Genomic DNA, 18,358 nt, shown 5'->3' on the forward strand with positions numbered 1-18,358 from the left:
TACTGCTTCTTTTCCTCTCCTGAAGAAAACATTCTTATTTATATACATATGCGCTGTGTGCTTTGTGTGCTGCAATCTCTCTTTTATTCAATGTCCTATCTGCTGCTGTACAATGTAAATTTCCCCGCTGTGGGATTAATAAAGGTTTAATCTAATCTATCTATCTATCTATCTATCTATCTATCAATCAGTTAGCCATTTATCTATTACTTTAGCTGTGTGGTGAGCTAATTTTCTTGGCTTTAGCGACATGTTTTCTATAACCTTAGCTATATAGTTAGCTGTTTATCTATTACTGCAGTTGCATAGTTAGCTGTTTATCTATTACTTTAGCTGTGTAGCTAGCTGTTTCTCAATTGCCTTAGCTACATAGTTAGCGGTTTAACGATGACTTTAGCCCCATAGTTAGCTGTGTATCTATTACTGTAACTGTGTCGTTAGCAGGCTTTCTATGACTTTAGCTACATAGTTAGCTGTTTATTTGTTACTTTAGCTGCAAATATATTACTTTAGCTGTATAGTTACCTGGTTTTCTATGGCTTTATCCACATAGTGAGCTATTGATCCATTACTTTAGCTGTGTAATTTGGTGTTTGTCCATTATACATTTATTTTTTTGTGGCTTTATTTGATAGGTCAGTGAAGAGACAGACAGGAAAGTGGGGAGAAGAATGGTGAGAAGACATGCATTAAAGGGCCATGAATCGAAGGGCAGGAATCGAACCCAGGCCACTGTGTCAGGAACTACAGCCCCAGTTCTTTGATCGCCTGCTCAACCAGTTGAGCTATCCAGGTGCCCAGTTAGCTGGTTTTCTATAGCATTAGCTACGTAGTTAGCTGTTTTAGTTGTCATTATAATTGTGCAATTAGTTGTGTAATTATTTCTCCAATTTTAGCTGTGTAGTTTGCTGGTTTTCTGTGGTTTTAGCTATGTAGTTAGCTGTTTATCTGTTGCTTTAGCTGCAATGATAGCTGTTTTAGTTGTCATTATAATTGTGTAATTAGTTGTTTTCTATGATTATAGCTGTGTATAGTTAGCCGTTTTCAATCATGTCAGTTATGTAGTTCAATGTCTTTGACTTTAGCTGAGTAGTTAGCACTTTCTATGATTAACCACGCCTGACGTACGTCAGCGGGGTTACTGCATTCACTTCGGTATCTGGCTGGGTAAGTATGTATTTGGGTGGGTATGTCCGGTCAGATATCTCTGCAAGTGCTGAAGTCAGGATAATCAAACTTGGCACTGAAGATCAGTCTAAGGTCCCCTGCTCAGTTTTGGAGTTACAGGTCAGCAGATCAAGTAGGAAGAGAGATACGTCGGATGATCAAAATTGATACAGAGTATCATGTATGGGCGTGGTTCTGCCCTCTACTGGTCGCTCGTCTAGTTTTAATTGTGTAGTTATTTCAGTAACTGGCTGTGCAGTTAGCTGTTTTTAAAAAAAATGAAACTAGCTGTGCAGTTAGCTGTTTATGGCTATAGCTCTTCTTTTAGCTGTTTTTCTATGATTATAACGTGCAGTTTGCCTTCTACAGTCACCAGAGCTAGCAGGATTCAACCTGCGAGGAAACATGAATGTCTGTACAAACTGTCTCCGACTCATTCTAAAATATTCCACTCTGACCTGCTGGAAGCTGCACTGGATAAAACCAGCAGCTGTCGGCCAACATGTGTCGGTCATCTGTATTACCGGGCCGGTATCATGTAGAGTGATCTGGTCTCCAGGGACCCGAGGACCAGAAACCAGAGCAGCAGAACTCCAGAAAACAAGGCCAGAGAGAGAACAGAAGGCGGATCCTGTTTCAAGGACAGCTGGATCACCTGGGAGGACTCGACTTAATAAACCTCCAACACTCGCTGTGAGGAATAATAATCAGGCTGCAGTCTGCTGCAGGACACTGGATCCAAACCAGCAACCCGACAGCCCCACCGGTGGAAACAGAAGCCTCAGTGTTACTGTGTGTGGCTGTTTTTATTAATGTTGTGGAGAAATACAGAACGTTTAAAGCTGCTCACTGTTAAAACCATCAGAAGACCGTCTCTGTTTCAAGAATGGATTAAACCACATGAGGAAAAAAATAAAAAAATCCCTGACAGGAGATGTCAGATGAAACACAATTTAACAAAGTGACTCCATGGTTGTGCAAAAAGCCTCCAGCTGATCCAAACTGATGCAGTCAGACACCGACAGCAGCTGGAGGGAGATCTGCTTCCCTCCGTCCTAAAATTAAACTAACGTTGACACTCTGTCATCCATTGCAGCTGGAACTGAGTTTAAACCTAATATGAACTTCTGGTTATTTATTTATTAACCTTTATTTGACCAGGAGAAATCGCACTCAGATTAAGAACCTCTTTTTCAAGGCAGTCCTGGCCGAAAGGCAGCAGCAAACAAAAAACACAGCTACACAATTACACAGTTTAAACACCATTAAAACACCAGAAAAAAACTAATAAAAAGATGAAATTTATAAGCAAATTATGACAAACGCGCATGTTGTGGCCTCAAGGCATCGCAGTGAAAGCATTTAAGGAGACTAACACTGCAACACATTCCATGCAAAAAGTGCAGAATAAACAAAAGCCTTTTTACCCAATTCAGTACGAACATATGGAACGAAAAGCAGCAAAATGATCTCGTGAACGTTTGAGTAAGAATCAGAAGTTTTCTGTGCAGTTAGAGAACAAATGTAGGTGGGCAGTCGTCCAAAGACCGCCTTATACAGGAGGCCCTCCACTTACATTCCGTTAACTTCATTTTTGGACTTCCTGGTGACGTTTAAAGGATTTATTTACATGTATTTATGTTGTTTTATTCTGTTTTTGTTGCAGTTTTCACTCTGTAATGTGCATCAAGAACCACAGTTAAGAAGTCAAGTTTGCTGAGACTCACAATTCATTTTGCAGCACGAGTTTAACTAGCTGGACAGATGCAGCTTTATGTTGCAGTGAAGACAGAACACATGGAGACGCTTTCCTTTTCTTCCAGTATCAGAAGAGTCTGACTTACACTGGGAGTCATAATGAAGGACAAAAAGTTAGTGAATGCAGCACAATCTAAGGTGGAGTACAACCAGAGAATGGAAACAAAGCGTCTGATAGCGCCGTGTGACGACGTATTCATCCGCTCTGCTCATCAACTAGTTCCATGTAACCAGTTGTGATGGAACGATGGAACGCTGTAGGTCAAGGACATCGTGAACCAAAGACTTCCTGTATATGAAAGCATACCAATGACGGATCCCTCTGGTGGCTATAGCAGCCATCCCACCTGAGAGTAGAACTAGCAGTGCTGTGTCGATACTGTACAATTCCTAATAAACCTCAGAGAAACAAACAACGACAACCATCTGAAGCATTCATGCATAAAAGATCTCTGTAATCCAACACAGACAAAAACTCGCAGCAACAAGCCGCGTTTTTGCATTTAAAAAAAAACAACTCCAGTTTTAGCTTCAGCTTCTTCACAAGATTCCTGCATTTCATTTCCCTTAAGTGTGGACACCGAGGGAATCATTTGTGGCCACATCTTAGGATTGGAAAACAGCATTAGCTTAGTCTGCTCTGCATTGAGAACAAGTTTCAGGTGAAGCAATGTTACTTCTGCTGCTTATTATGTCACACAGTAAGTCTTCATCTGAAACCAGTTCCATGCAGCAGACGATCAGCAGAACTTCATTTCCTCCGCAGAACGGTCTGACGTCAACAGAATCAACCCAACATGCCGTCAGATACTTCAACCATAAACAGGAAACAGGATCATGGTGACGCTGGGCAGTGAAACCTTCAGGCTCTGAGATGATTCCTGCTGAGAGAATCAACCTGAACCAACACGAGGAGTTTAACTGAATCATTTATCACCATGAATATAAATAAGACAACAAACTGAGAGGGGGCAGCAGCACAATCACCACCACATAACTTCAACATCAGCACAGAAATGGGCTCTGCTCCAGAAGCCTCCATCTCTGCTGCTTCCTTTACATCTTATTGTGTTTGTGTCCAAGTCCTAAGAGACTGCAGAGAAAAACCAACATGCTCTGCAGAAAGAGGCGCTCGGCAGTAAAATTAACGCATACGATGCAGAAATGCGTGAGCAGCCTTCCGTCAGCTCGTATATCAGACAGCTGGCAGCAAACACAACAACACGCCGTGAAAATGTTCGTTTGGGGAAAAATTCTGGACAGATGCTCCCCGTTGATGGAAGACACGACATGTTTGGAAGGAGTTTAATCAGCCGTGATTCAGTCAGATTATCTCCATTAAACACGCTTAAAAAAAAACAAAAGCAAGCAGCGTGTTGTCCAAACCTCATTTAAGGTTTTAACTGGAACTGTATCGTCTCCAGTTCTGTCTGGTTTCAGAATTAATCCTGACATTTACTGTTATCTGATAACGGAGTTCTAGCAGATTAAACTTTAGGTTTCCAAGAGTTCAGGCTGAAGACTAAGACTTAGAGGAAATACGAAAACTCAGCTCTCAAAAACACGTTTTAAAAAACAATGAGGACAGGAAATAATAACCTGCCAACAGAACAGGAACATTTCAGCAAGTAAAATATCTAAAAATCTAAGAATTAAAAAGGAAAGAAATAAAAAATGAAAACGCTGCTACTTCTGGTTTGAAGCATCCAGTTCTTCAGGAGCAGTAATGAACTCTCAGTAACTGGAGTTATATTATCAGTATATTTAAAGACAAACTGGAACAAGTGAGATGCTCCAACATTAAAACTGCCGGATGAACAAATAACTATTTAACATATTAAATATTCAATTCTGATTTTTTACAGTGTGTTCCACAGTTCTGGATAAACACCGGGGGAACTGAGCTCTCGTTGTCCCACAGAGTCCAGAGCAAAGACTGGGAGGACAGATCTGTAGTGATCCTAAAGTCCAGAATAACAACCCGCTGGACTTAGCCTTAATAATCACAGAGTTCAGGCAAAAGATCAGAAATAAATTATACCTTAGCTGTTGCAGAATCCAGGCTAAAGGCAAAGAAGACTCAGGAGTCCCGAAGTGCAGACCAAAGAGGAGGAGATCTGCGTCTAACTTGGTTCAGGCTAAAAACCAGGGGAACTGGATCTTAGTCGTAGAAAAGTTCAGGCTAAAGGCCAGAGGAACAGACCCATAGCTGCCCCACAGATTCAGGACACCAAGTCGAGACAAGGGAACTGATCATTAGCTGTGCCAGGGTCCAGGTTCATGAAGACTAAGCCTCAGACGTCCCAGAGTCTTGGATCAGCAGGACTGGATGTTACGACTACGACCCACGGTAGTGAACCCGAGCAGTTCCAGAGTCCAGACAAGAAGATCTGCATCTTGTTTGTCCTGGAGACCAGACTGAAAACCCAGAGAACTGAGCTTCACTGTCCAGGACTCTAGTCCTAAGGTTCAGACTAAAGGAGACTTTAGTTTATGTTGGTTTAACAGGAAATTTTATTGAGTAAAACAAAGTGTCATTTTTGTCTCAACACTTTTGCAGTCGATAATGTTTTAATTGGCAGTCAAACTTCATTCTACGATACAACAAACAAACTTTCACATTCAAGGATTCAAGCACACTAGTTTCATCAAACCTAAATGGAATATGAAGGATTGGAAGGAGGATTTTTAAGGATTTTAACGTAGAACATTATAAAGTGATTGGAAACAGTGTTTACTTGAAAAAAATTAAATAAGAAGCAGATTTAAATTAAACAACTTGGCACATTATTCCAGGACACAGATCAGATAACTGTCAGATTAAGAATCAGAATCACTTCCAGGTATTTTATTGGACTTTAAAAGGACAGACGAACTCAGAGGAAACACCTTTGACCAATCAGCTCATTTAAAATCAGCCCAATCAGGAGACACCTGCACTAGATCCAGGCTCAAATAACACCACATCCCTTTAAAATCAAGTCAAACTCCGACCAGCAGCCAGAAATAAAACGCCTCAGCCCCACCCGCCTGCTTCACCATAACAAACCAAACGCACCCAGACCAGAGCAGAGGGAGGAAAACCCAGAGAAAGACCACAAAGAGTCGACAGGAAGTCACAGAATTCATTGAAAGAGATCCACTTAGTGCAGTTACAGTCCTAAGGACGGACGACTGACGGACTGCTGGTTCAAACAAGGCCTGAAAGACAGAAACACACACATTAACACACCGCTAGACTACAAGCATCAACATACACCGACATAAACTGAGATAAACACCAGGAACCAGAAACACTGAGATACTGTTAGAGACGATGACATGCTCTGACGTAGACACTGAGGACTAAGATAATATATTGAGATAATCCTGATAAACTGAAATATTCTGTGACCGATTTTTGACACAAACTTGATCTGATTGGAAATAATGAGATGTTCAGCAACAGTCATGGAGATAGTCTGAGAGAAACTTAAAAAGGAGATTAAGTTAAGAGATAAAGTGAGAAAACTAAGATGTTTAGAGACTAATTTTTAATGAGATGCTCTGACACACAGCATCAAGACTAACTTCTAAAACTAAGATTATTTATTGAAGTAAAATACACTGAGATACTCTGAAGCACAGACTTCAAGATAAACCAAGATACAAAGAGATGTTTCAAGATAAACTGAGATAAACCAAGATTCTCTGAGACCCATTTTGACATAAATCTGAGATACACCGACATGCTACTGAACAACCTGAACCACTAAGAGATAATGAAATGTTCTGGCACACATCTTTGGAGATAGTTTGAGAAAAAGGAAACTACTAAAAATCCTCAATGAGAAACTGAAATCGATAGTGAGATATTCTCTGATAAACAGAGATGTCTGAGATAAACTGAGAACCCACAGGATTGTTAGAGACAGACTCTGACAGTTTGAGATTCAGTTCAAGACACTCTGATAAACAGAGATTTGGAGATGAAGTGAGATAAACAGAGATGTTCTGAATAAGGTGAAAACCTACCAAACTATTTCAAGATTTTGGCATTCATCTGAGATAGAGTAGCATACACCAAAATGAATTAGATTATCAGAGATATTCTGAAATAAACATGATACTGTGGGCTAAAGCTTGAGATAAACATGAATCCAATGAGACACTCCAGTAAACAGACTTCAAGATAAACTAAGATATTTAAAGATGATTGAGATAGTCTGAGATGTTCAGAAGATAACGAGATAATCTGGGATCTTTGGACAAGTTTCAGGTCATTTTTTTTATAAGTCTTAGGTCTTCTGGTACAAGTTTCAGGTCTTTTTGGACAGTATTTAATCTATTTCTGTTGTGAGTCCAGCTGAGACTCTGAGGCGATGCTGCCCTCTGCTGGACAGAACCAAACACTGAACCGTTGGGTTTAAAGAATAATAACAGTTGTAAAGACAAAAACCACTGGAGAAAATTATATGTATATATATATATATATATATATATATATATATACACATATTAGAAACTGTCATATTCAACATAACAAAAGTGACTTGTTTGTAAAAAATTAATCTTAAAAGATCATTTCCTGTTTCAGTGACAGAAGTTTTGCAGAGATAACGACCAAAGTGTCAAAAATGAAAACTGCTTAAGGAGGTTATTCCTCACATTGTGATTTCATCAGCAACCGGCGATCTGCCTGTAGCTGCCAGGACACTCAGGGATAAAATGGATTTAACAGAAATTAATCTGAACCTGGTTCTAAACTGAAAACTGAAAGCAGAGTTTGAAATTGTCTAGTTAGTGATCAACTGTTAATTTATTAACATGCAGAAGACCAAAACCTGCCGGCAGGCTTGAAAAGGCTTCGAGATAACGTCATTTAACAGAGAGGAAACAGAGACAGAAAAACATCGGCAGGACGAGGAGACAAAACGACCACAAAGAGACACAAAACGAGACACAAAACGAGAAAAACAAGACACAAAACGACCACAAAGAGACACAAAACAAGACACAAAACGACCACAAATAGACAAAACTACTACAAGAAAAATAGATATAGAAAAATATTTACATTATGAGGAGATAAAACGACCACAAAGAGACACAAAACGAGAAAAACGAGATAGAAAATGACAAAAATGAGACAAAGAGTGAACTCAAAACTGGTACAAAGACCCATAAAATGACCAAAACAAGAAAATCACTCAGAGCTCAGTCCTCCTCCAAAGCTGCTCAGTCGTATCATTCCCAACGGATGAAATCTTTAATACAAAATGAGCTATGCATGTGTACGTTATGTACGGATACCGAATCATGTGACCTAAATATGTAGACAGACAGACGGACGGACAGACGGACAGACACACAGACAGACAGACAGACAGACACAGACAGAGACAGACGGACAGACGGACAGACAGACAGACAGACAGACAGACAGACAGACAGACAGACAGACAGACAGACAGACAGACAGACAGACAGACAGACAGACACAGACAGACACAGACAGACACAGACAGACACAGAGACAGACGGACAGACGGACAGACAGACACAGAGACAGACAGACAGATACAGATACAGACAGACAGACAGACAGACAGACAGACACACAGACAGACACAGAGACAGACGGACAGACGGACAGACAGACACAGAGACAGACAGACAGATACAGATACAGACAGACAGACAGACAGACAGACAGACAGGCAGACAGGCAGACAGACAGACACACAGACAGACACAGAGACAGACAGACAGATACAGATACAGACAGACAGACAGACAGACAGACAGGCAGACAGGCAGACAGGCAGACAGACAGACACACAGACAGACACAGAGACAGACAGACAGATACAGATACAGACAGACAGACAGACACAGACAGACAGACAGACAGACACACAGACAGACAGACAGACAGACAGACAGGCAGACAGGCAGACAGGCAGACAGACAGACACACAGACAGACACAGAGACAGACAGACAGATACAGATACAGACAGACAGACACACAGACAGACGGACAGACAGACGCTGATCATCACATAATTCTGCCTCCTCAGCTCCATAATCATAATCCAGTTCCAACGATCATAAAGTCTAGACGTTAATCTAAGCTCAGTCTGATGGGGGTTCCTACAGCTGCTTACAGGTGAGTGTCTCACCTTTAGCCTGCTCCAGGTCGCTCTTCAGCTCCTGCTCTGATTGGCTGGGAGGTCTGTAGGGTGGGGGCTGTCTGAGGGGGGCAGAGCTTCTTCTGGAGTCTGGAAATAAAAAATAATAATAATCACATATTTATTCATTCTGGACTCAGATCGGACATTTTCTGAGTAATTTTAGACGTTTCAGGTCTTTCAGAATAGGATGTTCTTTATCGTCATTATACAATACAATGAATAACGAGAGTGCAGAGAGAGGGGGAGCCGTGAGCCGCTGTGTCCCAACGCACCGCCATCTTTACAAGGAACACTGGGCCATTTTTTGTCATTTTGGACAAGTTTCAGGTCTTTTTGGACGATTTTTTGTCATTTAAGACAAGCTTCAGGTAATTTTGGACCATTTTTTGCCATTTTGGACAAGTTTTAGATCTTTTGGACAAGCTTTAGGTCTTCTGAAGCAGTTTCAGGTCTTTTTGGACAGTATTTAATCTATTTCTGTTGTGAGTCCAGCTGAGAGTCTGAGGCGATGCTGCCCTCTGCTGGACAGAACCAAGCACTGAACTGTTGGATTTAAAGGAATGATAACCGTTCTGAAGACAAAAACCACAGGAGAAAACAACAACAATTAGAAAAAAGGATCATATTTAACATTACAAAAGTAATTTGTTTGTCAAAATGAATCTGAAAGGATCATTTCCTGTTCCAATGACAGAAGTTTTGCACAAAAATCGACCAAACTGTGAAAAATGATTTAAGTTATTCCTCATGTTGCGTTAGACAAATTCTTCCTCCTGATCCACCGAAAACCAGCCCAGGAATTAGTCTGATTCTAAACCCTGAGAGTGTTTATGGCCCGTCTTCATCCCAGATCTAGACCAGATCCAGGACCAGATCCAGGACCAGGACCAGATCCAGGACCAGATCCAGGACCAGATCCAGGACCAGATCCAGGACCATTCAACAACATTCAGTTCAAAACGTCTTCCAGGTTTTGTTAGACAGCTGTGGGTCTGTCCTCCTCCTGTTCAAATAAACTCATGAATTAACATCAGGGAAAAGTCTGATTTTCTTACCGGAGAATCCATCCTCTTGGTTTTGTGTTTGCTGTAAGTCGGAGCTGTGACAGAAACCGGCTGCAACAGAAACACATTAAAACTATGATATGATCTGAAATAAACACATTTAACCACTAATATGATCTGAAATAAACACATTTAACCACTAATATGATCTGAAATAAACAATAAGAACACATTTAACCACTAATATGATCTGAAATAAATAATAAAAAAACACATTAAAACAGTAATATGATCTGAAATAAACAAAAATAAACAATAAAAACACATTAAAACAGTAATATCAGGGTATGTGTGTGTGTTATTGTGTGTTTTGGTGTATTATGTTGTGTTTTATTGTGTAATATTGTTTGTTATTGTGTATATTTTTGTGTTATTGTGTGTGTTTTGTACCCGTGGCGTCGCAGACAGACTCTGGACGATGAAGACGACGGGACTTGGAGCTGATTTTATGGCGCTGACGGCTTCTTCATGACTGGCAGCTCTGAGATCCACACCTGATACCTGGACACACACACACACACACACACACACACACACACACACATTGAAGGTGTCACCTGGTGAATCTGGATGTTCTTCAGGTGAGTTTACAGAACACCTGGACACAGAGTCTCAGGTATTACACTTCATTCCCATCCAAATAATCATAATCAGGTGTTCCAATCACTTCCATGGCCACAGGTGAATAAAATCAATCACCTGGGCATGCAGACTGCTTTTACAAACATTAGTGAAAGAATGGGTCGCTGTCAGGAGCTCAGTGAATTCCAGCGTGGAACTGTGATAGGATGTCACCTGTGCAGCAAATCCAGTTGTGACATTTCCTCACTCCTAAATATTCCACAGTCAACTGTCAGCTGTATTATAAGAAAGTGGAAGTGTGTGTGAGAACGACAGCAGCTCAGACACCAAGTGGTCGACCACGTAAACTGATGGAGCGGGTCAGAGGATGCTGAGGAGCATAGTGCCAAGAGGTGGACAACTTTCTGCAGAGTCAGTGGCTACAGACCTTCAGACTTCATGTGGCCTTCAGATTAGCTCAAGAACAGTGCTTCAGCAGAGAGCTTCATGGAATGGGTTTCCATGGCCGAGCAGCTGCATCCAAGCCGTACATCACCAAGTGCAATGCAAAGCGTGGGATGCAGTGGTGTAAAGCAGCCACCACTGGACTCTAGAGCAGTGGAGACACCTTCTCTGGAGTGACCAATCACGCTTCTCCATCTGCCAATCTGATGGACCAGTCTGGGTTTGGTGGTTTCCAGGAGAACCATACTTGTGGGACTGCATTGTGCCAAGTGTAAAGTTTGGTGGAGGGGGGATCATGGTGTGGGCTTGTTCTTCAGGAGCTGGGCTTGGCCCCTTAGTTCCAGTGAAAGGAACTCTGAATGCTTCAGCATACCAAGACATTTTGGACAATTCCATGCTCCCAACTTTGTGGGAACAGTTTGGAGCTGGACCCTTCCTCTTCCTACATGACTGTGCACCAGAGCACAAAGCAAGGTCCATAAAGACATGGATGACAGAGTCTGCTGTGGATGAACTGGACTGGCCTGCACAGAGTCTGACCTCAGCCCGATAGAACACCTTTGGGATGAATTAGAGCAGAGACTGAGAGCCAGACCTTCTGGTCCAACATCAGTGTGTGACCTCACAAATGAGCTTCTGGAAGAACGGTCAGAAATTCCCATAAACACACTCCTAAACCTTGTGGACAGCCTTCCCAGAGGAGCTGAAGCTGTTCTAGCTGCAAAGGGTGGACCGACATCCTATTGAACCCTCTGGATTAGGAATGGGATGTCACTTATTTTCATATGAGAGTCAAGGCAGGTGAGCGAATACTTTTGGCAATATAGTGTAGATACACACTTTGTTTTCATTTAGGACATTTTTAAATCTTTTTATTATTATTTTGGACTAATCTAGATGTTTTTAATCAATTTTGAAACATTTAAAAGAAATCTGTCGGCGTGTTATGTTTTACTGAATTTTGAATTTTTTTGTTATTTTACACATTTTTAAATCATTTTTTGAATAATTTTGAACATTTTTTTTTTTTTTAAATTTGAAGATTTTTACATGTTTTTGTTTGATACGTGTTCTGAATTAAATTTTTCTAAAGATTTTTCTTTTTACATTTTGGACCAATTTAGATTTTTTTTTAAAATTTGGACCATTTTAAAATCATTTTTTGCTTGTTTGTTACGGTCTTTTTTTAAAAATTCGGAACATTTCTAAAGCTTTTTTTGTTTGTTTTCAATTTTTTGAAATGTTGAAATTTTTTGAGACATTTTTAACAAGTTTCAAACAGTGACAATTTTGGACAATTTATTTTCAAACATAGTTTGGATTTTTTTTTCTACTTTTTTGTTATTTCAGACATTTTTGAATTTTTAGTAACTTTAGAAAAGTTTTTTATTTTTGAGGATTTCAGACGAGTTTCATTTTTTAATTGGAACATTTTCGGAAATAAGATTTTGGAAAAACAGATTTTGGAAAAACAGATTTTGAGTTATTTTGGAAAATATGTGAGTAATGTGGGACCAGAACCAGCAAAAGGACAAGGACCAGGACCAGGAATACCTCCAGGATCTTGTCCCCGGTCTTCAGACTCTGGGTCTTGGCTGCAGGACTGTGGTCCAGAACCTGTTTGACGAAGATCCCCTTCAGTTCTTCTCCGTTCCTCAGACGTTTGATGACGTGTCGTCCTCCAACGATGCTCAGACCCAGAGACTGACCCTCCTCTGGCCACACCTCCACCCTGAGGGGCAAAAATACAGTTACCCCACAGGTACCCTACAGTTACCCTATAGTTACCCCATAGTTATCCCACAGGTACCCCATAGTTACCCTACAGTTACCCTACAGTTACCCAACAGTTACCGCATAGTTACCCCACAGGTACCCCACAGTTACCCCACAGGTACCCCACAGTTACCCTACAGTTACCCTACAGTTATCCCATAGTTATCCCACAGGTACCCCACAGTTACCCTATAGTTACCCCATAGTTATCCCACAGGTACCCTATAGTTACCCCACAGGTACCCTACAGCTACCCTATAGTTACCCCATAGTTAGCCCACAGGTACCCCACAGTTACCCAACAGTTACCCCACAGTTGCCCCACAGGTACCCTACAGGTACCCCACAGTTACCCAACAGTTACCCCATAGTCACCCTACAGGTACCCCACAGGTACCCCACAGTTACCCTACAGTTACCCCATAGTTATCCCACAGGTACCCCACAGTTACCCTATAGTTACCCTATAGTTACCCCATAGTTAGCCCGCAGGTACCCCACAGTTACCCCACAGTTACCCAACAGTTACCCCATAGTCACCCCATAGTTACCCTACAGGTACCCCACAGTTACCCTACAGTTACCCCATAGTTATCCCACAGGTACCCCACAGTTACCCTATAGTTACCCCATAGTTATCCCACAGGTACCCTATAGTTACCCCACAGGTACCCTACAGTTACCCTATAGTTACCCCATAGTTATCCCACAGGTACCCCACAGTTACCCTATAGTTACCCCATAGTTATCCCACAGGTACCCTATAGTTACCCCACAGGTACCCTACAGTTACCCTATAGTTACCCCATAGTTAGCCCGCAGGTACCCCACAGTTACCCCACAGTTGCCCCACAAGTACCCTACAGGTACCCCACAGTTACCCCACAGTTGCCCCAGAGATGGAGGTCAGAGCTGGTTGACCAGGGGATGGAGGGGAGGGTCTATGTTGTGTGTCTGTTGTGTATTTTACCTGCAGTGGTTTCCCCAGTGGCTGAAGGTGTGTTATTGAATTGTGTATTTATTGTGCATTTATTGGGTTGTTTACCTGTGGGGCTTGTGTATTTATTGTGTATTTATTGTGCATTTGTTGTGTTGCTTACCTGCGGGGCTTGTGTATTAATTGCATATTTATTGTGTATTAGTTGTGTATTTATTGTGTATTTGTTGTCTTGTTTACCTGCGGGGATTGTGTATTTATTGTGCATTTATTGGGTTGTTTATGTGCGAGGCTTGTGTATTTGTTGTGTATTTGTTGTGTATTTATTGTGTTGCTTACCTGCAGGGCTTGTGTATTTATTGCGTTTTTATTGTGTTGTTTACCTGTGTGGGTTGTGTATTTATTGTGTATTTGTTGTGTTGTTTACCTGCGTGGGTTGTGTATTTATTGTGTATTTGTTGTGTTGTTTACCTGCGGGGGTTGTGTATTTATTGTGTATTTATTGTGCTGTTTACCTGCATGGGTTGTGTATTTATTGTATATTTTTTGTGTTGTTTACCTGCGGGGGTTGTGTATTTATTGTATATTTTTTGTGTTGTTTACCTGCGGGGGTTGTGTATTTATTGTATATTTTTGTGTTGTTTACCTGCGGGGGTTGTGTATTTATTGTATATTTGCTGTGTTGTTTACCTGTGGGGGTTGTGTATTTATTGTGTATTTATTGTGTTGTTTACCTGCGGGGGTTGTGTATTGATTGTATATTTGCTGTGTTGTTTACCTGTGGGGGTTGTGTATTTATTGTGTATTTATTGTGTTGTTTACCTGCGGGGGTTGTGTATTTATTGTATATTTGCTGTGTTGTTTACCTGTGGGGGTTGTGTATTGATTGTATATTTGCTGTGTTGTTTACCTGTGGGGGTTGTGTATTTATTGTATATTTGCTGTGTTGTTTACCTGTGGGGGTTGTGTATTGATTGTATATTTGCTGTGTTGTTTACCTGCGGGGGTTGTGTATTGATTGTATATTTGCTGTGTTGTTTACCTGCGGGGGTTGTGTATTTATTCTATATTTGTTGTGTTGTTTACCTGCGGGGGTTGTGTATTTATTGTATATTTGTTGTGTTGTTTACCTGCGGGGGTTTCCCCAGTGGCTGAAGGTGGGCGTCTCCTCCCCCTCCCCCTCCTCTCTCTCAGGTAGATCACTGACAACAGAAACAAACAGGTGACTCACCTGGACCAATCAGAGGCAGCAGAGACTGGTTATACTGGTTTAAACAGGTGAAAGTCTCCCACCTGTGGCTTCCTCTGATTGGTCCAGAGGCTCCTCTCTGGCTCCGCCTCTTCCTCCTGGCCATGTCAATCATCCTGACAGACCTGAACAGAAACAAGACGATTAATATTGATCAGATAATCAATTAATAATCAACAAATAGTCAATTAATGGTCAATAAATAAACAACAAATAATCAATTAATAATCAACAAATAAATAATCAACAAATCAATAAATCTGTTTCTCAATAAAAACTGAGGGGAAAATATTTGTAGTGACAAGATTCAACCAGCAGGAGGAGACATAGGAGGAGGAATAGGAGGAGGAATAGGAGAAGAGGGTGAAGGGAAGAGGATGAGAACAGGTGTCTCCAGGTGTAACCAGGTGTCAGGTATCAGCAGGTGTAATGAGGTACTGACTCTGAGTCGGTGTCGGTCAGGGTGAGTTCAGAATCAGCTTCAGAGTCTCTGAGACCTGCAGACAGAAAAACACGTTAATCTGATTCCAGGAGGATAGACTCACCTGTAGCAGGTAGATGTGACATCACAGCTCCTCCTGTGACATCACAGCGAATGATTGGTCTGTGAGACTAGCGAGGCATTCAGGGAACATCTGGAAACTGCAGCTTCTACCGACTGTCATGATGTGAATCCAGCTGGAGATTATTTTCTGATTATTGATCACAATCTGTCCTGTTTTTCATCCATTGTATTTAATTTTATTTTGCTGAATTTAGTTTTTATCTTCAACATGTTTTAGTTTTTATCTTTGAATAATCTGAGTTTTACATGATTCTGTAGAAGTTAAACTTTTATATAAATGTTAAGGAAGGACCTTTTATGTCAAAGCAGGGTGTCCAACATGCGGCCCGCAGCCCAAAACCGGCCCTCTAGACGGTCCAATCCGGACCTTTTGTTCTTTTGTCGTTTTGTGTGTCGTTGTCATATTTAGTCTTGTTTGGGTTTTTTTTGTCTTTTTTTGTCGTCTCATGTTTTTGTTGCTTCGTTCCTCGTTTTTGTTGTTGTCCATTTTTATGTCGCTTTGTAACTGTCTAAATTATTTTCTTGTTCAGTTTTGTACCACTTGTCTCATTTTGTTTTTCACTTTTGGCATTTCGTGTCTCGTTTTTGTAATAATTTGTCCTGGTTTTGTCGTTTTTGGTCATTTTGTGTTTTACATTTATTCAGTTTTGAGCATCGTTTTTGTCGTTTTCTTTAACATTTTTTATCTCATTTTTTGTCTTTTTTGTTTTGTTTTGTGTCATTTGTCTCATTTTTTTCTCACTTTTGTCCATTTTTGTCTCATTCTGTTTGTTTTTTGTCTTTTTGTCTGATTTTTGTCGTTTGTCTCTTGCTTTTGTCATTTTGCGTCTTGATTGTGTTTTTCGTCTTATTTTTGTTTCATTTTATTGTTGTTTTCAGCATCGTTTTTGTCGTTTTGTTTCTTTTTTAATATTCTTCGTCTCATTTTTCTTTAGTTTCATGTTTGTCTCATTTTTTGTATCTCATTTTTGCTGTTTTTGTCATTTGTCGCGTTTTAGTTGTTTTGTTTTTCGCTTTTATCGTTTTTTGTCTTTTTTGTCCATTTTTTTGCCGTTTTCTAACGTTTTTGTGTCTCTTGTTTTGTTTTGTCATTTTTCCATTTTTTGTTACTTTGTGTCTCATTTTCATAATATTTTGTCTCGTTTTTGTTGTTTTTTTCTGACTTTTGTCGTTTTTCTCATGATTTGTCATTTTGTTTCTCGTTTTTGTCGTTTTGTGTTTCCTTTTTGTCTCTTTTCTGCACTAAAACAAAGGAACCATCAGGAGTTGTGGTTCTTTAGCGGTTCTGATGCTGTGGTTTTACTGGACTAGAATTGATTTCTCTCCTGGTTTAAATGATGGAAGCGTCTAACTGTGGCCACAACAGATCGATCAGTTTACTGCAGTTAATATCATGTGAGTGCTGGTTTGTCTGATTCTAAAGCTGGTCTGTGAACTCACCCAGGATCAGGTTTCCTACAGAAACGATGCTCTCATGGTCGGATTTCTGCAGATCTTCATCGTCTGGATTCTCTCGTCTCCACGTCTGGAAGCAGAAACAAACAGAGACGTTTAATCAAAGCAGAGAAACACAGATCTGATCCTGAATAAAAACCAAGCATGGATGTTTTAAATATAAACTTTATTTATTGCTCCTCACCTCCTCTGGTCTTCTGGTCCGGCTCAGGGAGGACAGCTTCCACTCCTCCCAGGACGGAGGAGGTTTCCTGGGGAGGGAGCTGATCTTCTCCTCGACTCTCTGCTCCTCTTCCTCCTCTACCTTCTCTTCCTCCTCCTCGTCTACGGCCATCTCCCTGCTGTCTTCTCCTCTCTGCAGCAGGCTGGAGGTCCTGGAGGAGGCGGCGTATCGAGGAAGACCTCCGTCCAGGATCAGCTCCGGCTCCTCCTCGTCCTGATGTAAGTCTTCAGGGAGGATGGAGCCGTCGCCCAAACCCTGAGACACCAAGAGAAAGAAGACAAACTCCAGATTATTAAAGTTTAAAATCATAAAACCAAATTTCCTGCTGGTGCTAAACGTTCGTTCTTCTTTCAGGTAAAGTCAGATCAAATGTTCCATCTGTGAAGCTCTGATGTGACGTCCAGACACTCGACTCTGATCATTAATAAAGTTACTGGAAGTTCAGTAAGAAACTTACTCAAAAAGCTTCAGAAAATGTTCAGAATGACTTAAAGAATTGTTCAGAATTACATTGAAGTTGTCCTGAATTACACGAAATTGTCCTAAATTGATCAAATTTGTCCAAAATGACTGACAACTTGTACATTTTTTTGTGTCTTTAATTAGTGACTCCTGGATGGATTTAAACTGATCTGGTGTCAGTTTCTACCAGAACTCAGATGTTCCTCCTCCTAAATGTCATGGTTCTATCTGCTGGACTGATGAAGTTCTGAAAACGTCCATTAAAGTGATAAATGTAGACCCTCCTCTATCTGAAGGTAGAACTCTGATCATTGATGAAGGTACTGCAGATGAAGAACCAGATGTTCTGAGGTTTGTTTAAGGACTGATTTTTTTATGGAATGACCCTTTTCTTCAGTCTCTGCCTCAAATTAAGGCAAAAAAGACTAAATAAAGCAGGATGTAAAATACTGGAAACCACATTATAAATTTAAAAACTGTTCATTTTAAGATGAAAAACAT

General features: G+C 40.7%; 1 protein-coding gene across 1 annotated transcript in view; it reads right to left on the reverse strand.

The window, feature by feature from the left end:
* patj (PATJ crumbs cell polarity complex component) overlaps positions 1–18,358 on the reverse strand; it is a 168,280-nt gene that overhangs the window by 74,220 nt on the left and 75,702 nt on the right. Inside the window, exons 21-30 of the mRNA XM_051947482.1 lie at positions 17,357–17,650; positions 17,158–17,242; positions 15,595–15,649; positions 15,197–15,277; positions 15,034–15,105; positions 12,745–12,922; positions 10,555–10,665; positions 10,156–10,215; positions 9,669–9,672; positions 9,089–9,187 (exon numbers count right to left, since the gene is read on the reverse strand). Of these exons, the coding sequence (XP_051803442.1) occupies positions 9,089–9,187; positions 9,669–9,672; positions 10,156–10,215; positions 10,555–10,665; positions 12,745–12,922; positions 15,034–15,105; positions 15,197–15,277; positions 15,595–15,649; positions 17,158–17,242; positions 17,357–17,650 (1,039 nt within the window). The remainder of the gene's footprint in view (positions 1–9,088; positions 9,188–9,668; positions 9,673–10,155; positions 10,216–10,554; positions 10,666–12,744; positions 12,923–15,033; positions 15,106–15,196; positions 15,278–15,594; positions 15,650–17,157; positions 17,243–17,356; positions 17,651–18,358) is intronic.

The sequence above is a fragment of the Acanthochromis polyacanthus genome, chromosome 4, assembly GCF_021347895.1.
Source record: "Acanthochromis polyacanthus isolate Apoly-LR-REF ecotype Palm Island chromosome 4, KAUST_Apoly_ChrSc, whole genome shotgun sequence".
Lineage (NCBI taxonomy): Eukaryota > Metazoa > Chordata > Actinopteri > Pomacentridae > Acanthochromis > Acanthochromis polyacanthus.